The sequence below is a fragment of the Choristoneura fumiferana genome, chromosome Z, assembly GCF_025370935.1.
Source record: "Choristoneura fumiferana chromosome Z, NRCan_CFum_1, whole genome shotgun sequence".
NCBI classification, from domain to species: domain Eukaryota; kingdom Metazoa; phylum Arthropoda; class Insecta; order Lepidoptera; family Tortricidae; genus Choristoneura; species Choristoneura fumiferana.
The window spans coordinates 28,513,924-28,529,908 of record NC_133472.1 but is presented as its reverse complement, the minus strand read 5'-3'; the positions used below and the strand labels follow the sequence as shown (position 1 = coordinate 28,529,908).

Below are 15,985 nucleotides of genomic sequence, written 5' to 3'. Positions count from 1 at the left end.
AGGATATCCAGAACACTGGTAGGTACACTCTTGATAAAACTATAGCAGATATATCGTGTTTGGATTCGTTTTGATCAGTATTTGATTCTACATACAAAGCAATGGTGGCAACAGGATGAGCTGATGCTGCAGCCAGGATATCCAGCACACCAGTATACTCTTAAAAAAAATAGCAGATATGTCGTGTTTGATTCCTTTTGATCAGTATTTGATTCTACATACAATGCAATGGTGGCAACACGATGAGCTGATGCTGCAGCCAGGATATCCAACACACTAGTACACTTTAAAAAAAAATACCAGTTTAAAAAAGATTGTTTTTGGAATCTTTTTGTATTTTTTATTTCAATTCCAAATTTTTACTTTTACGGTCATCCCGTAAAACCTAAATTGAAAATACAAACTGAAATATAGATGCACAGAAAAACCAGAAAAATAAAACCTTCACTGGAAATCGAACCCAGGTCCTCGGTATTCCGTACCGCGTGCTATACCGCTACACCACTGATGGTCAACGGAACAGACACAAATTTCCCCTATGCACCTCATATCTCAGCTTGTTTGTTTCTTATGTTAGCCACTTAAGTAGTGACGCTAGCGACATCTATACCTTTATAAGTATCTATATCTATACGGTTGGTACGGCACGGTTGGTGTATTTTACTTGGATCCATATTGACGCTCATAAAATTATTTTTCCTATTTTTTATTTTACTACCGATTTGTGTTCATAATAATCACAAAGTCAAATCATAAAGTGCAAAGTTAATTATAATTGTGAAAGTTTGCAAGTCTGTATGTTTGATTGTTACCTACCACTTCACGTCTTAACCGCTGAACCGATTTAGGTGAAAATCGGTATACTACTACTACAAGTCCCGGGGAAAGGACATCGAATCGTTTTTATCCTTGAAAATTGCATAGTCCCCGCGGGATAGCAATAAACGGATTCTACGTGAATGGAGTCGCGGGCAACAGTTAATGAATAATTGAAACTAAATTATTGACGTCTTTGTTATTTCAATTAGAACGTATACTAAGCAAATGCAATTTATTAAACGACTTCCTAAAGCGTGCATTATAAAGAACCTATTTTCCTATATTGAACAGACTGTAACTTACCTACTCGAAATCGATAAAATATGCGTAACTTTTTGGCGAATTTCAGAAGACCGGGCCTAGTGGAAGGCCTATGCAGTAAATTATATCCCACTCACGACCCCCCTTACTAAATCCCTAACTGTGTTCCCAAGGTGTTATTAGTTTAGATAACTTGTGCCTAAATACATCATACGTAACAAATGTGCAAAGTTATAAATTTAATAACAATACTTAACTCTACGTTATGTAATACATCAAATATCTTGGGTTTGTAATTATTATAAACCCGCCCACATTTCACAGATAAATTAATCCTTGAACTTAAACTTGACCCATTACTATGATTAATATTTCTAATGGAGGTGTACACGTATAATCATATGTTTCATAAATGTAAACTGATCCCGCAATAACTCTTTTTGACCTTTGATAAAATTTCACAGTTTAAATTAGCGGAACAGTACTTTAACTATTAGCACTTTTCACAAATTCTTCATTCCAAAGCGACGTTTTGTACAGTTATAAAGATAAAGATAAAAATATTTTATTTGCTTAAACATGAGTAATAGTTAAATACAGTTGGTACACATAAAAAAGAAAAGAAGTCCTACATGTTATAGGTACATTTCCAAGAGATTTTACGTCAAAATGTGACAACTAGGTACTAAGAAAGAAATTACAGGTTCCCTCATTTATTTTCTTCTGTTTTATGTCGTACACTCAGCAGCAGAAGTGGATGAGCAGTTACGGTGTCAACCGTTTCCGCTGCTGACTGCGTACTATCGAACCAATTCAATCGTGACGTAGAAACGCCATAGTGACATCGCATTGTTTGACAAAGGAATTCATTTATGGCACTAAATGTGAGAACGATCTATGGTTGGTCAGGAATCAATTGGTTCGACTGTACATAGGTACAATATTGACCAAGTTTACTTTGCCTTCAAGAAAAGAGCGTACTCCTACCTAAAAGGCTGGCAACGCACTTGTGACTCTTCTGGTGTTGTAGGTGTCCATGGGCGACGATAATTGCTTACCATTGCCCCCTATTCCATATACATATCTATATATATATATATATATATAAAAGAAGAAACTGGCTGACTGACTGACTGACTGACATAGATCAACGCAATTTGGAATATATGTTCCTTAATAGATGTAGACGCGCACTAGAAAGGATTTTTTGAAATTCCCACGGAATAGGGAAGTATCTAAACTTTTTTCGCTTCTTTGTTTGTAGTCGAATCTCTGAAACTATTGAGCCGCTTTTAAAAATTCTTTCACCGTTAGTAAGCTACACTATCTTTGATTGATATAGGTTACTTTTTATCTGGGATAATGCAAAATTCCCGCGGGATAGAAATAAATTAATTCAATTTCGGAGCTGATTTTAAAAATTCTTTCACCGTTAGTAAGCTACACTATCCTTGATTAATATAGGTTACTTTTTATCCGGGATAATGCAAAATTCCTGCGGGATAGAAATAAATTAATTCAATTTAGGAGCTGATTTAAAAAATTCCTACATATTATGTGATATGACTATCCCCAAATGACAAAGGTTATTTTCTTCGGGAAATTACAAAATTCCCATGGGATAGAAAAAACCGAATACAACTTCGGGGATGATTTTAAAAATTCTTTCATCAATAGAAAGCTACACTATTTCTCATTAGTATAGACTACTCTTTTTCGTGAAAACGCAAAATTAAGAAATAAGTGAATTCAACTTCGGGTCTGATTTTAAAAGTTCTTTCACTAAAAGTAAGCTACAGTATTCCTGATTGACATAGGTTACGTTCTTCCGGGAAAATTCAAAATTCCCGCGGGATAGAAATAAGTAAATTCAACTTTGGCACTGATTTTAAAAACTCTTTCATATGATATAATATGACTAGCCTCGATGTCAGGCCACTTTTTTTTCGGAAAATCCAAAATTCCCATGGGATAGAAAAAACTGAATTGAACTTCAGAGCAGATTTTAAAAATTCTTCCACTTACTAATATAAAGCTACACTATTGCTGATTACTCTTCTTTGGGAAAATGCAAAATTCCCGCAGGATAGGTAGAAGTAAGTCAGACAATCCAAATTCGGAGCTGATTTTAAAAATTCTTTCACTAATAGTAATCTGCAGTATCTCTGAATGACATAGGCTGCTTTTCTACAGAAGAATGCAAAATTCCCGCAGGATCGAAATAAGTAAATTCATCATTGGGGTTGATTTAAATATATATTTTCCCAATTAGGAGCTACATTATTCCTGATTGGCATATGCTATTTTTCTCCGGGAAAACGTAAAATTCCTGCGGGATAGCAAAAAGTGAATTCAACTTCAGGGTTGATTTATTTATAATTCTATACCTAACTCTACCTGAACAGTACCATGACTGGCTGACTGACAGACAACGCATAGCCAATACTACTGGTGCTAGAGACATGAAATTGGCATAGATGGACCTAAAGTTATAGAGAGGCGCACTAGGGAAAGATTTTTAGAAAAGGGGATGAAGAAAATCCCTGAGTTACTGATAAATTTCCATGATAATATTAGTGGGATGTAAGTTCTCACATTTGATAATATCACATCACTGATATAACGTAAATTTGCGCTATCTATTGAAATTGATAAAAAATAAGCAATAATATTAGGGATTTTAATAATCTCTAATGACATATTTTCTACTTCAGTCAGCAGCACCAGTTGCAATGGGCAACTTTGGAACCCTACACTACGCGTGGATTGGTACGTACGCGTTTTTCAGGACCATGTGTGGCTATATTTATTTCAAGCAATGATAATCATAAACATTAATAAATAATTGGACGCTGTTTTGCAATACTGAGTCAACCCACTGTCATTTTGCAATACAATGTCAACTGTTAAAATAATTTTCTAAGGGTTGACATTGTATTGCAGAATTAATCAGGGTTGACACACTATTGCATACAGCGTTCACTATGAAAGTACATTACATAAATATACCTACCAAAAAGTTTAAAATAAAATTGTAGTTCGATTAAATTTGCTTTTAGGAGGTTGGGGGAAACAGAACACAAGTACTTACAGTTAGTAGGTATTATTTCAGGGCCATCGTGTAGAACCCTATAGGTTAGGTTAGGTTAGTTTTATAAAAATCCTGAAATATTTACAGTTTCAGAAATATTAAACAGTTGGGAAATGAAAAGTTGCGAAATTAAACCGGTTGCCAAACGTTATTCGCCGAAACATTAGTAAACCGTTGCCACGAACTCGTATACCTAAAGTATTTTTAGAGTTAACATCCAAAAGTCGATAATATCAATACAAGCATCAATAAGAATCACATATTACGTGTGTGATTCTCTATCGACAAATCAACATGTAAGTAGTATTTTACCGTTTAATTATTAACATTTAGATTTTTATTATCGCCCATAACCATACTTATACTTTGACACGTTAGTTACCTCTAACAACACAAAATTCAGAGCATAAAAAAGAAAAATACCTAGTTTTCTATACTAAACGGCATACCGAATATCTCATAGTGATTAAAAAATCACATTGTGCGTAACTAAAAGTATCATAATGACATCCTCGACATACATTCTTATAGTTGCAGGGTTTCTCAGTGTCTAGTAGCGGTGACTCAAATGGTGTAACTAAGCTCCCTATTCTCCAAGAAAAATACAAGCAGTCTACGACGGGTAGGTACTTATGCTTATAGCTACAACAATACCCACATACAATGCCGTCCAAACCTCCGCGGAAAGTTTAAAGATGAGTTGGGCCTGGGGCCGCGGGTTGAAATTGAACGAAATTTTTCGCACGAAATATCCCACGTTACTAGTCCTCTGCGCCCGACAACTAGAAGCATCTACCTCCATCTACAAGCATACATGCTACATACATAATAATATGACCTCACCCATTTATCGATATCAGAAGGTTAAATAGTTGGGATGTCCCAATTTTTGACAACATATAATAAATCGAAAACCATTTGGAGAAATAGGCTTTGTGAAACGTTTTCAGAAGTCAGATTCCAAAAATATGATAAACTGAATTAAATAAACAAAATTTAAGTAATGACCTTTATTTGACCCCTGCAGTGTCTCGTCACAAAGGCAGTTATAAAGCAGGTCTACACTCTTAAGCAAATTAACAGTTTGAAATGTTGCTGTCCTGCTTATAATAGCAAATAGTGACAAAGATAGAACTTTAATCACATGATGCGCACCCGGCTTTAAACAGTTGTCATAAAGTCCGAAATGTATACTAGTATTTCCAATGTATTTTTACAAATTAAATTACTACGTTACAAGTAAATACAAAAGAATTTAAATATCAGATTTTAATAAAAAAATATATATATATACTATCACACCATTAAATAAACATAGAATATCGAAGCGAAAAGAAGAGAAATAAATAAAACTATTTGTCATCGTTCATTTAGGACCCTAAGCCGTGCTTGAATTATTGTCAAATTGTAATGCCACAGACTATGTTATGGACGACCTGATTTTTTCTAGGCAATGGAACGTGGTTGTCTCACTGTGACGTCATCCAGCGTATTTCGTAAAAAAATTATAAAAAATGAAATACGCATCCAAGTTCAAAAACAAAGAAAATGGTATCTTGAAATATCCTATTCTTCATCATCCCAGCCTATATACGTCCCACTGCTGGGCACAGGCCTCCTCTCAGAACAAGAGGGCTTGGGCTATAGTTTCCACGCGGGCCCAGTGCGGATTGGGAACTTCACACGCACCATTGAATTGCTTTGCAGGTTTGTGCAGGTTTCCTCACGATGTTTTCCTTCACCGCAAAGCTCGTGGTAAATTTCAAATGTAATTCCGCACATGAATTTGGAAAAACTCAGAGGTGCGAGCCGGGGTTTGATTGAACCCACGACCCTCTGTTTGAGAGGCGATAGGTCAAACCACTAGGCCACCACGATCTATTCTTACCAAAAATAAAATAAAAACTATACTTAGGTTATTTTTTTTGGTGCATCTCAGTTGGTATTGAGGCATTTTTATCTACCGTTGTACCCTGAGTTTATCTCTTCGATTTCAACAAAATTTGGTAGGTAGACTCAGTCCATGATTCCAAGCTGGAAAAACAGGGTCTGCAGTTGTGTCCCCAAAATATTGTATGGATGTATCCGTTTTGTTACGAAAAATATTAAGAAAAATTCGTAACAAAACGGACAAATTAATACAATATTTTGGGGACACATCTGGAGACCCTATTTTTCCAGCTTGGAATCATGGACTGAGTCTACCTCCCAAATTTTGTTGAAATCGGAGAGAAACTCAGGGTACAACGATAGATAGAAATGCTCATTGAACATGTACGTAAACCATATTAGTAAATAAAAACCGACCAAGAGCGTGTCGGACATGCCCGAAATAGGGTTTCGTAGCCATTACGAAAATATTACTTAAGTAATATTTTTCTAAGGATTTCGTATTTTGTACGGAATATTCGAAGTTCAGGTATAGTCAAGTGCGAGTCAAGCTCGCTTACGAGGGTTTCCTACAGTCAGAGGAAAAAAATACTGTAATGTACTCGTACACTACAAAATTAAAAAAATCTGACTGCCTGCACAAGTTCATAGAGTACAGCCGCTGACAGACAAATTACAAAGTTCAAATGTTTGCCCTAAGTCCGACTCACGCTTGACTGGTTTCTATTATTTGTTTATTTTCAGTAATGTTTATTATCATTCCGAGTTTGAAATTTGTATGTTTAAACGTTATAGAGATATAATGAAAACAATACGTTTTTTGTATAGTATTATTTACGTTCTCGGTGTCTCTGTAACGGTTAAATATATAAAAACTTCAAACTAGGAATGATAATAAATCGAGGTTAATATATTGAATAGGTAAATGTATTGGTAATACATACATAAAAATCGATCAATATCAAACTCAGAATTATAATAAACATAAATACTTACTGCAAATCCACAAATAAGTAATAATAGAAACCAATCAAGGATGGGTCAATCTTAGGGAAAACATTTAATTAAAAAAAAAACTAAGTTTATTGAATGGGTCCCAGAAATGCACATTATGTACGTATAGTTTCAGCTGTCTCTATCACGGTTCTCGAAATGGGTGCCCATTATTTCGCATAACATTAATTATCCTAATATGATTTCGCATAACAGATTTGGTATATCATAATTGTGTATAACAGCGAACTTGCATAATTATAAAGAAGCATAACACTTATTCAGCATAATAATGAATCTGCATAATTGAAATATGACTATTTCTCAAAAAGTTGTCCATTTTTCAATTTTTCAGTTGTTATTTAACCACAAAAAATAAATAAAATTGTTTTTAAATATAATTGTTGTGGTAAAACTGATAAAAAGTCAGATAATCATTGTTGTTGGATCCAATGGAAAGTTTTACGATTTTTTCCGCGCAAGATTTTGTGACGTTTTACTGACGTCAAGAAATTTTGGATGTTTTATGTAGTTTATGTTTTTATGATCTCGTCCTTAGGGTTAATAATTTCAAAACAAAAGTGATTTTTGGACAATTTCACGACGGGACAACTTTTTGAGAAATACTCATATGCATAACATTATTAACTATAACTTAAACTGTTAGAAAATGAGTACGCAGAATTTTATCAAGCGAGTGAATTAGCTTGTTCAGAGCAAAACCGACTCTGTTAGGTTAGGTTCAGAAGGCTAAGGCTAGAGCGAAGCGTAGTGTAGCTCCCGCCTTAGGTTTCAATGTTAAGTTTTTGTTTTTAATAATAGCCCTATATGCTATAATAGATATTTTCACATAGTAGTTCACTTCTCCGATCTAATTGAATTGAGTAAATAAAACAATAATCATTTTACTTTTAGCAATAATTTTTCACTTAATGTAACACTCTTTATATATTGTTTGACAAATAAAATTTACAATTTCATTCTAATCCTTTTATGTTAAAAACTCTTTAATACTTATGCAAAGTAATATAATGCTAATTAAATGTATGCCAACTTACCGTTATGCCAATCCACATTATGCGCATTTACATTATGCGTATTCAGTAATAGAATTAATGTTATGCGAATTAATAACTATGCGAAATAACGTTATGCCCATTTCAATTAGGACAAATAATTTATGCGAATTAATATAGACCCCTATTTATTCTTAAATACTTAATGTAGGTTTGATTTAAAATAAATAAATAAATGACACGGGACAATTCACACCAATTGACCTAGTCCCAAAGTAAGCTTAGCAAAGCTTGTGTTATGGGTACTAAGCAACGGATAAATATAATTATATAGATAGATACATACTTACTTAAATACATATTAAACACCCAAGACCCGAGAACAAACATTCGTATTTTTCATACAAATATCTGCCCCGACACGGGAATCGAACCCGGGACCTCAAGCTTCGTAGTCAGGTTCTCTAACCACTAGGCCATCTGGTCGTCCGATTCTTGCTCTTTCTTTGCAGTACGTAGATGATTATTTTGAGTTTCGTCGTAGTTTTTAGGTACTTACGTACGTGGTAAGTACTCGTAAATTACAAGGCAATTTGGGGCTGGTAAACTAAATAGAGGCATGTAACCCAATTTACTTATAATTAAAAACTTTCATTGTTTATTTTCACGGCTAAGATTCCTTTTACTGTTGTTTTGACGATTGAAAAGAATTTTCCACTCCAAAGAATACAAAACTAAAATACAATTCCACAAAATCGCACCCACTTCGTTTCTCAAGATGGCTTCCACCCCTCCACCCTCCTCGCAGTACATAACCTTGTCAATAGAGAACAATGGCTGATGCTGAGTAAAAATCCTAATAATTAACAATTCACACCCACGAAGCTTAACGACAACAATTCATTCGTTTTCCCTGTGTACCTACTTATATAGACTTGAATACAACATGTGCCAATTCATCTAAGTAAGTTATTATTCTATTTACAGTCACTGCACTGTAAAATGGAAGACTTAGAGCAATGTACTTCCGTGCGCCTTATTTAATCGATTGTGTGGATATATCTACATAGATGCATACACGTTTATCTATGTATTATGACAATTACCAATTGAAATCGCGACGCAGACTAGTCGGCAAATTGATAATAGATTCTATAATATTTATAGTCATACTTAAGTATTCGAAATCTACTTATTCCATATGAGCATAATATGACAGTAATATAAGTAAAGATATTTAGTAGGCTTTTGCAGATGCTTATTCATTATTAATTATATTTTATGCTACACATGCAATAAGTTATGTAATGTTGTTTGACGAATGTGAGGACATCTTTGCATACTGAAAGACTGTTATAATTGATTTAATATACGCCGTTGGCCAAATAAGCTCCATTCTGACTATCAACCGCTGTGGTTCCGAACCACTGGTTCGACAATAAATGTGGCATTTTCAATGTGTAGAACTTATACAGACCCACCTATTTTAATGCAGTCGCAAAGCAAATATCCGTTACCTGTAGAAATTTCAAATGAGGTTAATTTCTTTAAGACTCTAGTGGCTAAAGTCTTATACATCTTTTTTTCCAATTTAGCCAAAAATTTTAATGCAATGTATGCTTGCTATCATTCTTACTAATATTTTAAATGCGGTAGTGTGTTTGTTTGTTTCGTTTCAAACCTTAACTTCTGAACCGAACCGATTGCCATGAAATTTTGTAATACATCATATTTGTAGACCTGAATGAAATAATAGGATTCCTTTTATCCCGAATAAAATTGTTTCGGAGGCCAGGGCGAGCGACTAATGAATTCTTCGCAGATGAAGCAGCAGCAATAGCCAGTAAACCAATAATTCAGCCACAGCTCTAATTAAATACCATTTATAAATCAAAGTTTAATAGTAGTCAAATATAATAATATTAATAAACTTATTGTCAATTGAGTTGACTATCTCATGTCATACAATAACTGATGCCATATAGTTCAGTAGGTATTATATTATGTATAAAATCTGTCGAGGATCATGTTTTGACAACTCATAAATACTTTTTTTTTATATTTGAAATTGATAGATAACCGTTTTACCGGTCGTAGAAAGCTGAAATTCGGCATGTAGAGGCTTGGGGAGTGTAGAGGAGCATTGAGAGAAGCCTTTCCAAAATACCCACGGGAAAAAATGCTTGCGTGCATGCATGCTTGCTTGCTTGATATCTTGGTACTTTAAAATACTAATGGTACAGTCAAGTGTAAAGATAGCGACACGGTCAAAGTTACAAAAATATGTATACACGACCATAATGTTTAATATATAAAGTAGTGTATATATACTTTTGTAACTTTGGCTTGGCTGTGTCGATATCTTTGCACTTGACTGTACACGCGAGATAAATGCTGGGCACTTACTGCGCAGTCCTCTCCTGGCCGACGTTCTTGAGCGAGTCGAGCATCATGCAGGCGTGCTTGCGGTCCTCGATGAGCGCGTTCCGTTTCATGCTGTTCAGCGTCAGCTGCATCAGCAGCCGCTCCGTCTGATACGTCTGCTCCTTCAACCTGCACCGAGCTCAGTTTGGCTCCGTTTTAACCAGATGTGCGAGGATGTGTTGCGAGGAATGTGTTTTAAATAAACCAGTAGAAACGCTTCATTCACCTCGCCTCGCTCCGCTCAGCTGTTTCCACCAGAGCTGTGTTGCGCGAGAATAGGTAGATAAGTAAACCGTTTCTATTGGTTCATGAAAAATACATTCCTTGCAGCACGTCCTTGGTGGAAACGCAGCCTTAACCTTACTTTCACGCTTAAACTACAGAACCGATTTCAATGAAATTTTGCACGCAGATAGTTAGAGACACTAATAAGAACTAAGGATAGTTTAAATCCAAGATTATTTCATAATTTCCCGTGAGATAATGATAAATAATGAATTCTTGTCAGACAGAGTCTACTATCCTGACGGTGATGATCACCGCCACGCAGGAAGGAGGAGGAAGTACATTGTTTCAGTTGTACATTTATTTTTCTTTACCTTTCTTACCACTGATTTGAGGACGTTTTTTCACTGGTATTACCAGGAAGAGTCAGAATCTCGCTAGTTTTTGGTACTCCGCAACACGCCTATATACCCTGTTGCTGGTACTGGCGGGTGTGTGCCCGTGCAGCTACTTGCGTCACCTACCTGACCAGCGCTCCACTGGTTACCCCGATAAAATAGTACTCCCATTTCGTCTCGTAAGTGTAAATTAAAATAAACTTCACTTGTCTTGTACAGGACGTACCTTAACAGGATCCGGTCGAAGGAGGACACAAGAGTAGCTTTTTGAAGACGTTTGCAGATCCCCATGACCTCTTCAAGTTCCCAATGCACCGAATGGTGACTGTGAGCATCCTCATCTTCGTAAAGGTCATCTAGATTTGTAGCTTCCTGAAAAAGTTCATTTACTTAACTTCATATTGATATATCCCGGTTTTAAAATATTATATTCGTTCAAAGTCATTTATTGCGAAAAGCTTTGACGTTAAATTCGAGAATCGTACTAAAAATTGTTGCGATTAATTGAAATAGTACCTTGGCGGCAACAAGCGTTTTCCCAGAGATAAGACCAAGCTAGATCGATTTTTCATCCCCAAAAATCCTCACATATGAAATTTCATCGAAATCGTTGGAGCCGTTTCCGAGATCGCCGAAATATATAATATGTATACACAAGAATTGCTCGTTTTAAGGTATTAGATAGATTTTATCCGAACCGTTTGAAGTTCGTGGGATTGCAAATTGCAATGCAATAAAATGCGAAATAAAGTAAAAACTACTGAAATGTGTTTCTATGTATCAATCAATAAGTCTATTTTATACATAAAGCACATAAAAGATAGATTATAGCGAGAAACATGTAATGTACAAAAAGTAATTCTTTCTTAAAATATTTCCGAGTAGGTAGGTATACTAGGATTTGTACCTACCCAACAATAACTAGGCAGAAGTTCAAAATATCTCTTTCTATTTTCATCTTTGTTTTCTTTTTAACCCCCGACGCAAAAAGAGGGGTGTTATTATTTTACACACTCGTATCGTTTTGCACGACACTAAAATTTAATAATTTATATTTCAAGTTAATACCTAGGTACCACTTAGGTAGGTACAACTAAGCTCAAAAGTAGCTAAACACTTAGTGCTTTAGCAGGTTCAGCAGGTTCCTAATTTGAAACATATATTATCAAACTGTCTTAAATAATGTTGTTAAACCTATGACAAAATTATTAAAGTGTTCACTTCTTTTGAGCTTTATTGTAGTTACAGTCGAATGCAAAAATATATATACAGTGATAACCTCAAAATATGTATACATCGACCTTATGTTTAGTGGCATAAAGGTGTACAGTCAACGTCATAAGTAAGTTATCATTTTTGTACCTTGTCACTTTAACGCCATGTTTGAAAAGCCATACGAAATTATGTAACGACTGAAAGCGACAAGGTACAGAAATGATCTCTTATTTATGACGTTCACTGTACAGATTTTTTTTGAGATTTTGATTACGTATGTATATTTATGCCCTTGACCGTACATATTATATTTTATTAACATACCTCCTTGCGTATCAGGTTGGGAAAAGAATCGGTCAAATATGCGACTTCCCGACGAACCAGTTTAAGAGTCCTCTCTCTTTCTTTCATATTGGCCTTGATCTCTTTTTCTAACTTGTTGAACTCAAACTTGCGGTCGTCGAGGTACTCCATGGCGAGCTGGCCCATCTCCGTAGCCCCCATGAGACATTTGCCCTGTGCGCGGCAGTCTAGCTTCAAAGCTTCCAACACCACCGTAAAGTACGAAGAGTCCTGCCAAGAGTCACTTTAGGAATACTTTCAATACATTTTAAAATGAGAGAGTAATAAGCGCCGAATACGCCCAATTATTATTGTACAATCAAAGGCATAAATTATATGTATACAGCCATAGCCAAGGTGTATAGATATTTTTGACGGCTTAGTAATGTATATTTGAAGTGAGGAAAGGTTTTCCATGTCAAAGTCTTTATGACATTGATATAACTGATATTTTTACTTGGCCTGTGTATATTACGCCCTTACATTATGCCCTTGACTGTACGAGGGTGTACAACATGGCGTTCTTGACGCTGTACGCAACTCGCTGCGCGCTGCAGGGCTACTACGAAACTCGAAGCTCGAAGTTCGTGTCGTGCGGTCGCTCTCGCTCTCGTATTAAACAGTATAAGTGTCAGAGGGACCGCACGACACAATTTTCGAGCTTCGAGTTTCGTAGTAGCCCTGCTGATATCGTTTCGCGCTCGCGAAGAAAGCGTGCATGCTTCCTTCGCTTTTAACTAATAATATAAGGCTCTTATAGGTAAATATAATCATAATAATCATTCTAGCCACATATACCCATTTCATTATGTAAGATTTTTGATTTTATAAAGAGGTATTTACCATTGAGCACCATTCTAAGAAGGTCGAGAAACGCAATCTCGTCAAGGGTAACCTCAGCTGAATACCGATAATAAAATACACATCTGGCGGTGGCATGAGGTAGGTTAAGGTCAAAGCGGAGCTACCCAGATTCCTGAAATGCTTTGGTTTGTTTGACAAAGTTTTCAACCCCTTTACGATTAAACCAGCTCAACAAACAATATAAATGTTCACCTACTTATGTCAGTGAATTTTTATTTGAAATTACTTTTTTGAGTATGTCAAGTATCTTTTTGTACATGACTTTGATGGCTAGAGCAGCGTTCTTCTTTATGTTAGCGCGTTGAACGTAGTTCGCGAAGGCTTGCTCCTTCTTCTCGGCGGGCAGCTTTCCCCCCACTTCGAACAGCAGACGGTCTCGTAACTCCGCAGACTCAAGCTACAAACCAAATGTTATCGATATATTTTTACGAATTTTAATCAATTCAATTTCAATCAAATCAGTACATAGCCAGTGCACGTTTTGTATCGATAAATTTCTAACAAATCAGCTCCTTTGAAAACAATGCCGAGAAATTGAACAGAGAAAAGCTGGATATAAAAAATATAAAGAAAAGAAAGCCAGACTTAATCAACAAACCAAACAAACGTTAAGGGCTAAGTAGGTATACTTACAACTATAATTTGGAGTTCAATTTCAAGATGTCTAACAATTTTCAATGACTGATATTCAAAACTAGCTACCTAAATAGGAACTCTTAGAAAGAGCGTAGAGTCTGATTCAGTACTTGTGACGATGAAAATCAATATTTTGAATCGACTCGCCGTGGACTCGCCCCATTGAGGAAGAGGCGCTTTTCAATAGATTTCGAGCGGCTTTTGTTTCTTATCACTATAAATTACTCTTGTGACGTCAATGTTAGGGAAGTAAGTAGAAACATAATTCAATGCAGAGGTCTAATAGTTAAGGTAGAGTTTTTGGTTCAAACGAAGATATCAGTTTTCTAATAGTTACCATTTTCGGTTAATGAAGACAACTTTGTTAATGAGTCTGTGTATGACCCAAATTAGCTAGTAGTACCTACCGCAACCGCACGGAGCGGTGCGACAAACATGCAGCGGCGCAGTGGTGAGGTGACCTAGTTAGTTGTTTGCAGTCTTGAAAACATTGAAATAATTGTTATGATGCACTATTTGAGTAAATGTTTAGTAATAAGTCCATCATTTAAATTAATTAACCTTGCTTTACATTTCCTTAAATCAGGGGTCGGCACCTGCGGCTCCCGAGCCACATGCGGCTCTTTAGTTCCAAACTTTGTTTATGCAAGTAAGTACTCCTAGTTTATTGTTGGCAAGAAACAAACTTTGAAATTTCGTAAATTGTAATTTTTGACTTCCGATTCAAAAGGTTGCCGGCCGAACCCTGCCAGATTTACGACGTTTAACCAATTACGCAAAAAATGTCTAGCAGTATTGTACTCGTAGCTACCTGTGTCAATCTGAATCTCTCCATTTTCTTCTTCTTTGTATACCTTATTCTGTCCAGCTGTTTCCTCTTGTTAAAGTTTTCTTGATGAATGCTCTCAAGAACTCTCTGCAATAAATAACATAAAATATATCAGACTACATTTTGCATTTGAATTCTATCGAACAAAAACTACACGCACAAACTTAAATTCAATGTTGTCGAAGGTTTTGAATAACATTACAGCGCAATTTTAAGCTATTTTTATTATTATAAATGCGGCAATAATAATTATAATTTTAAAAACGGATCCGGCGAACGCTGCCGTCGCGTTTATAAGTAGGTACGGCAGCCTATCGAGACGGAAATCAGCCAGAGGTTTAATACAGCACTTGCTGCCACGTTTAAATCAGTCCGGAAAATTAATCTGGAGCTTAAGTACTTAGTTCAACATCTAATAGGATTTAACAGTTGCCCTACGATTTCTTTTACTGTCTCTGCATTTTAGCTTTGTAGGAGTAGGGTTGCCAATATGAAAAAAGGAAAAGTCCTGACAATAATCCTGACATCACCCTAAAAGTCCTGACATTTCTTGTACCAGAGATTTGACGTAGGTGCGGCACGACACTTCCATTATGACACGAAAATTAAAAAATAAAATATAAAATTGAAAATTATTCATACAAATGTATGATTCTTTTTCATGTCATAATGGAATCATACATTTGTATGAATAATTTTCGTGTTACAATTGTAAAAAAAATAGTAATTCTAACTACTTGCGTTAAGGTGTGCAACTTTATGGACCCTTTGATTAATAATTGAAACCAAATATCTAAATTAGATTTAACTAGTTTTAAGCAGATAATTGATTGAGGTCTTTTTAGCTGTAATTTATCCTATGTTAAATTGCTTTGAAAGAAATATTATTAAGTTTGTTGATTATTTAATTTATCATTTCACTCATAAAGAACGGTGTAATTAATGTATCATGAATGTGTTCATTTCTAAAAATCCGGACACT

At 35.4% G+C, this 15,985-nt stretch overlaps 1 protein-coding gene across 1 annotated transcript in view; it reads right to left on the bottom strand.

Annotated features, from left to right (window-relative positions):
• Positions 1-15,985, bottom strand: part of LOC141433564 (uncharacterized) — a 43,334-nt gene that overhangs the window by 14,893 nt on the left and 12,456 nt on the right. The window contains exons 3-7 of the mRNA XM_074095663.1: positions 14,986-15,090; positions 13,765-13,935; positions 12,657-12,905; positions 11,344-11,489; positions 10,477-10,623 (exon numbers count right to left, since the gene is read on the bottom strand). Of these exons, the coding sequence (XP_073951764.1) occupies positions 10,477-10,623; positions 11,344-11,489; positions 12,657-12,905; positions 13,765-13,935; positions 14,986-15,090 (818 nt within the window). The remainder of the gene's footprint in view (positions 1-10,476; positions 10,624-11,343; positions 11,490-12,656; positions 12,906-13,764; positions 13,936-14,985; positions 15,091-15,985) is intronic.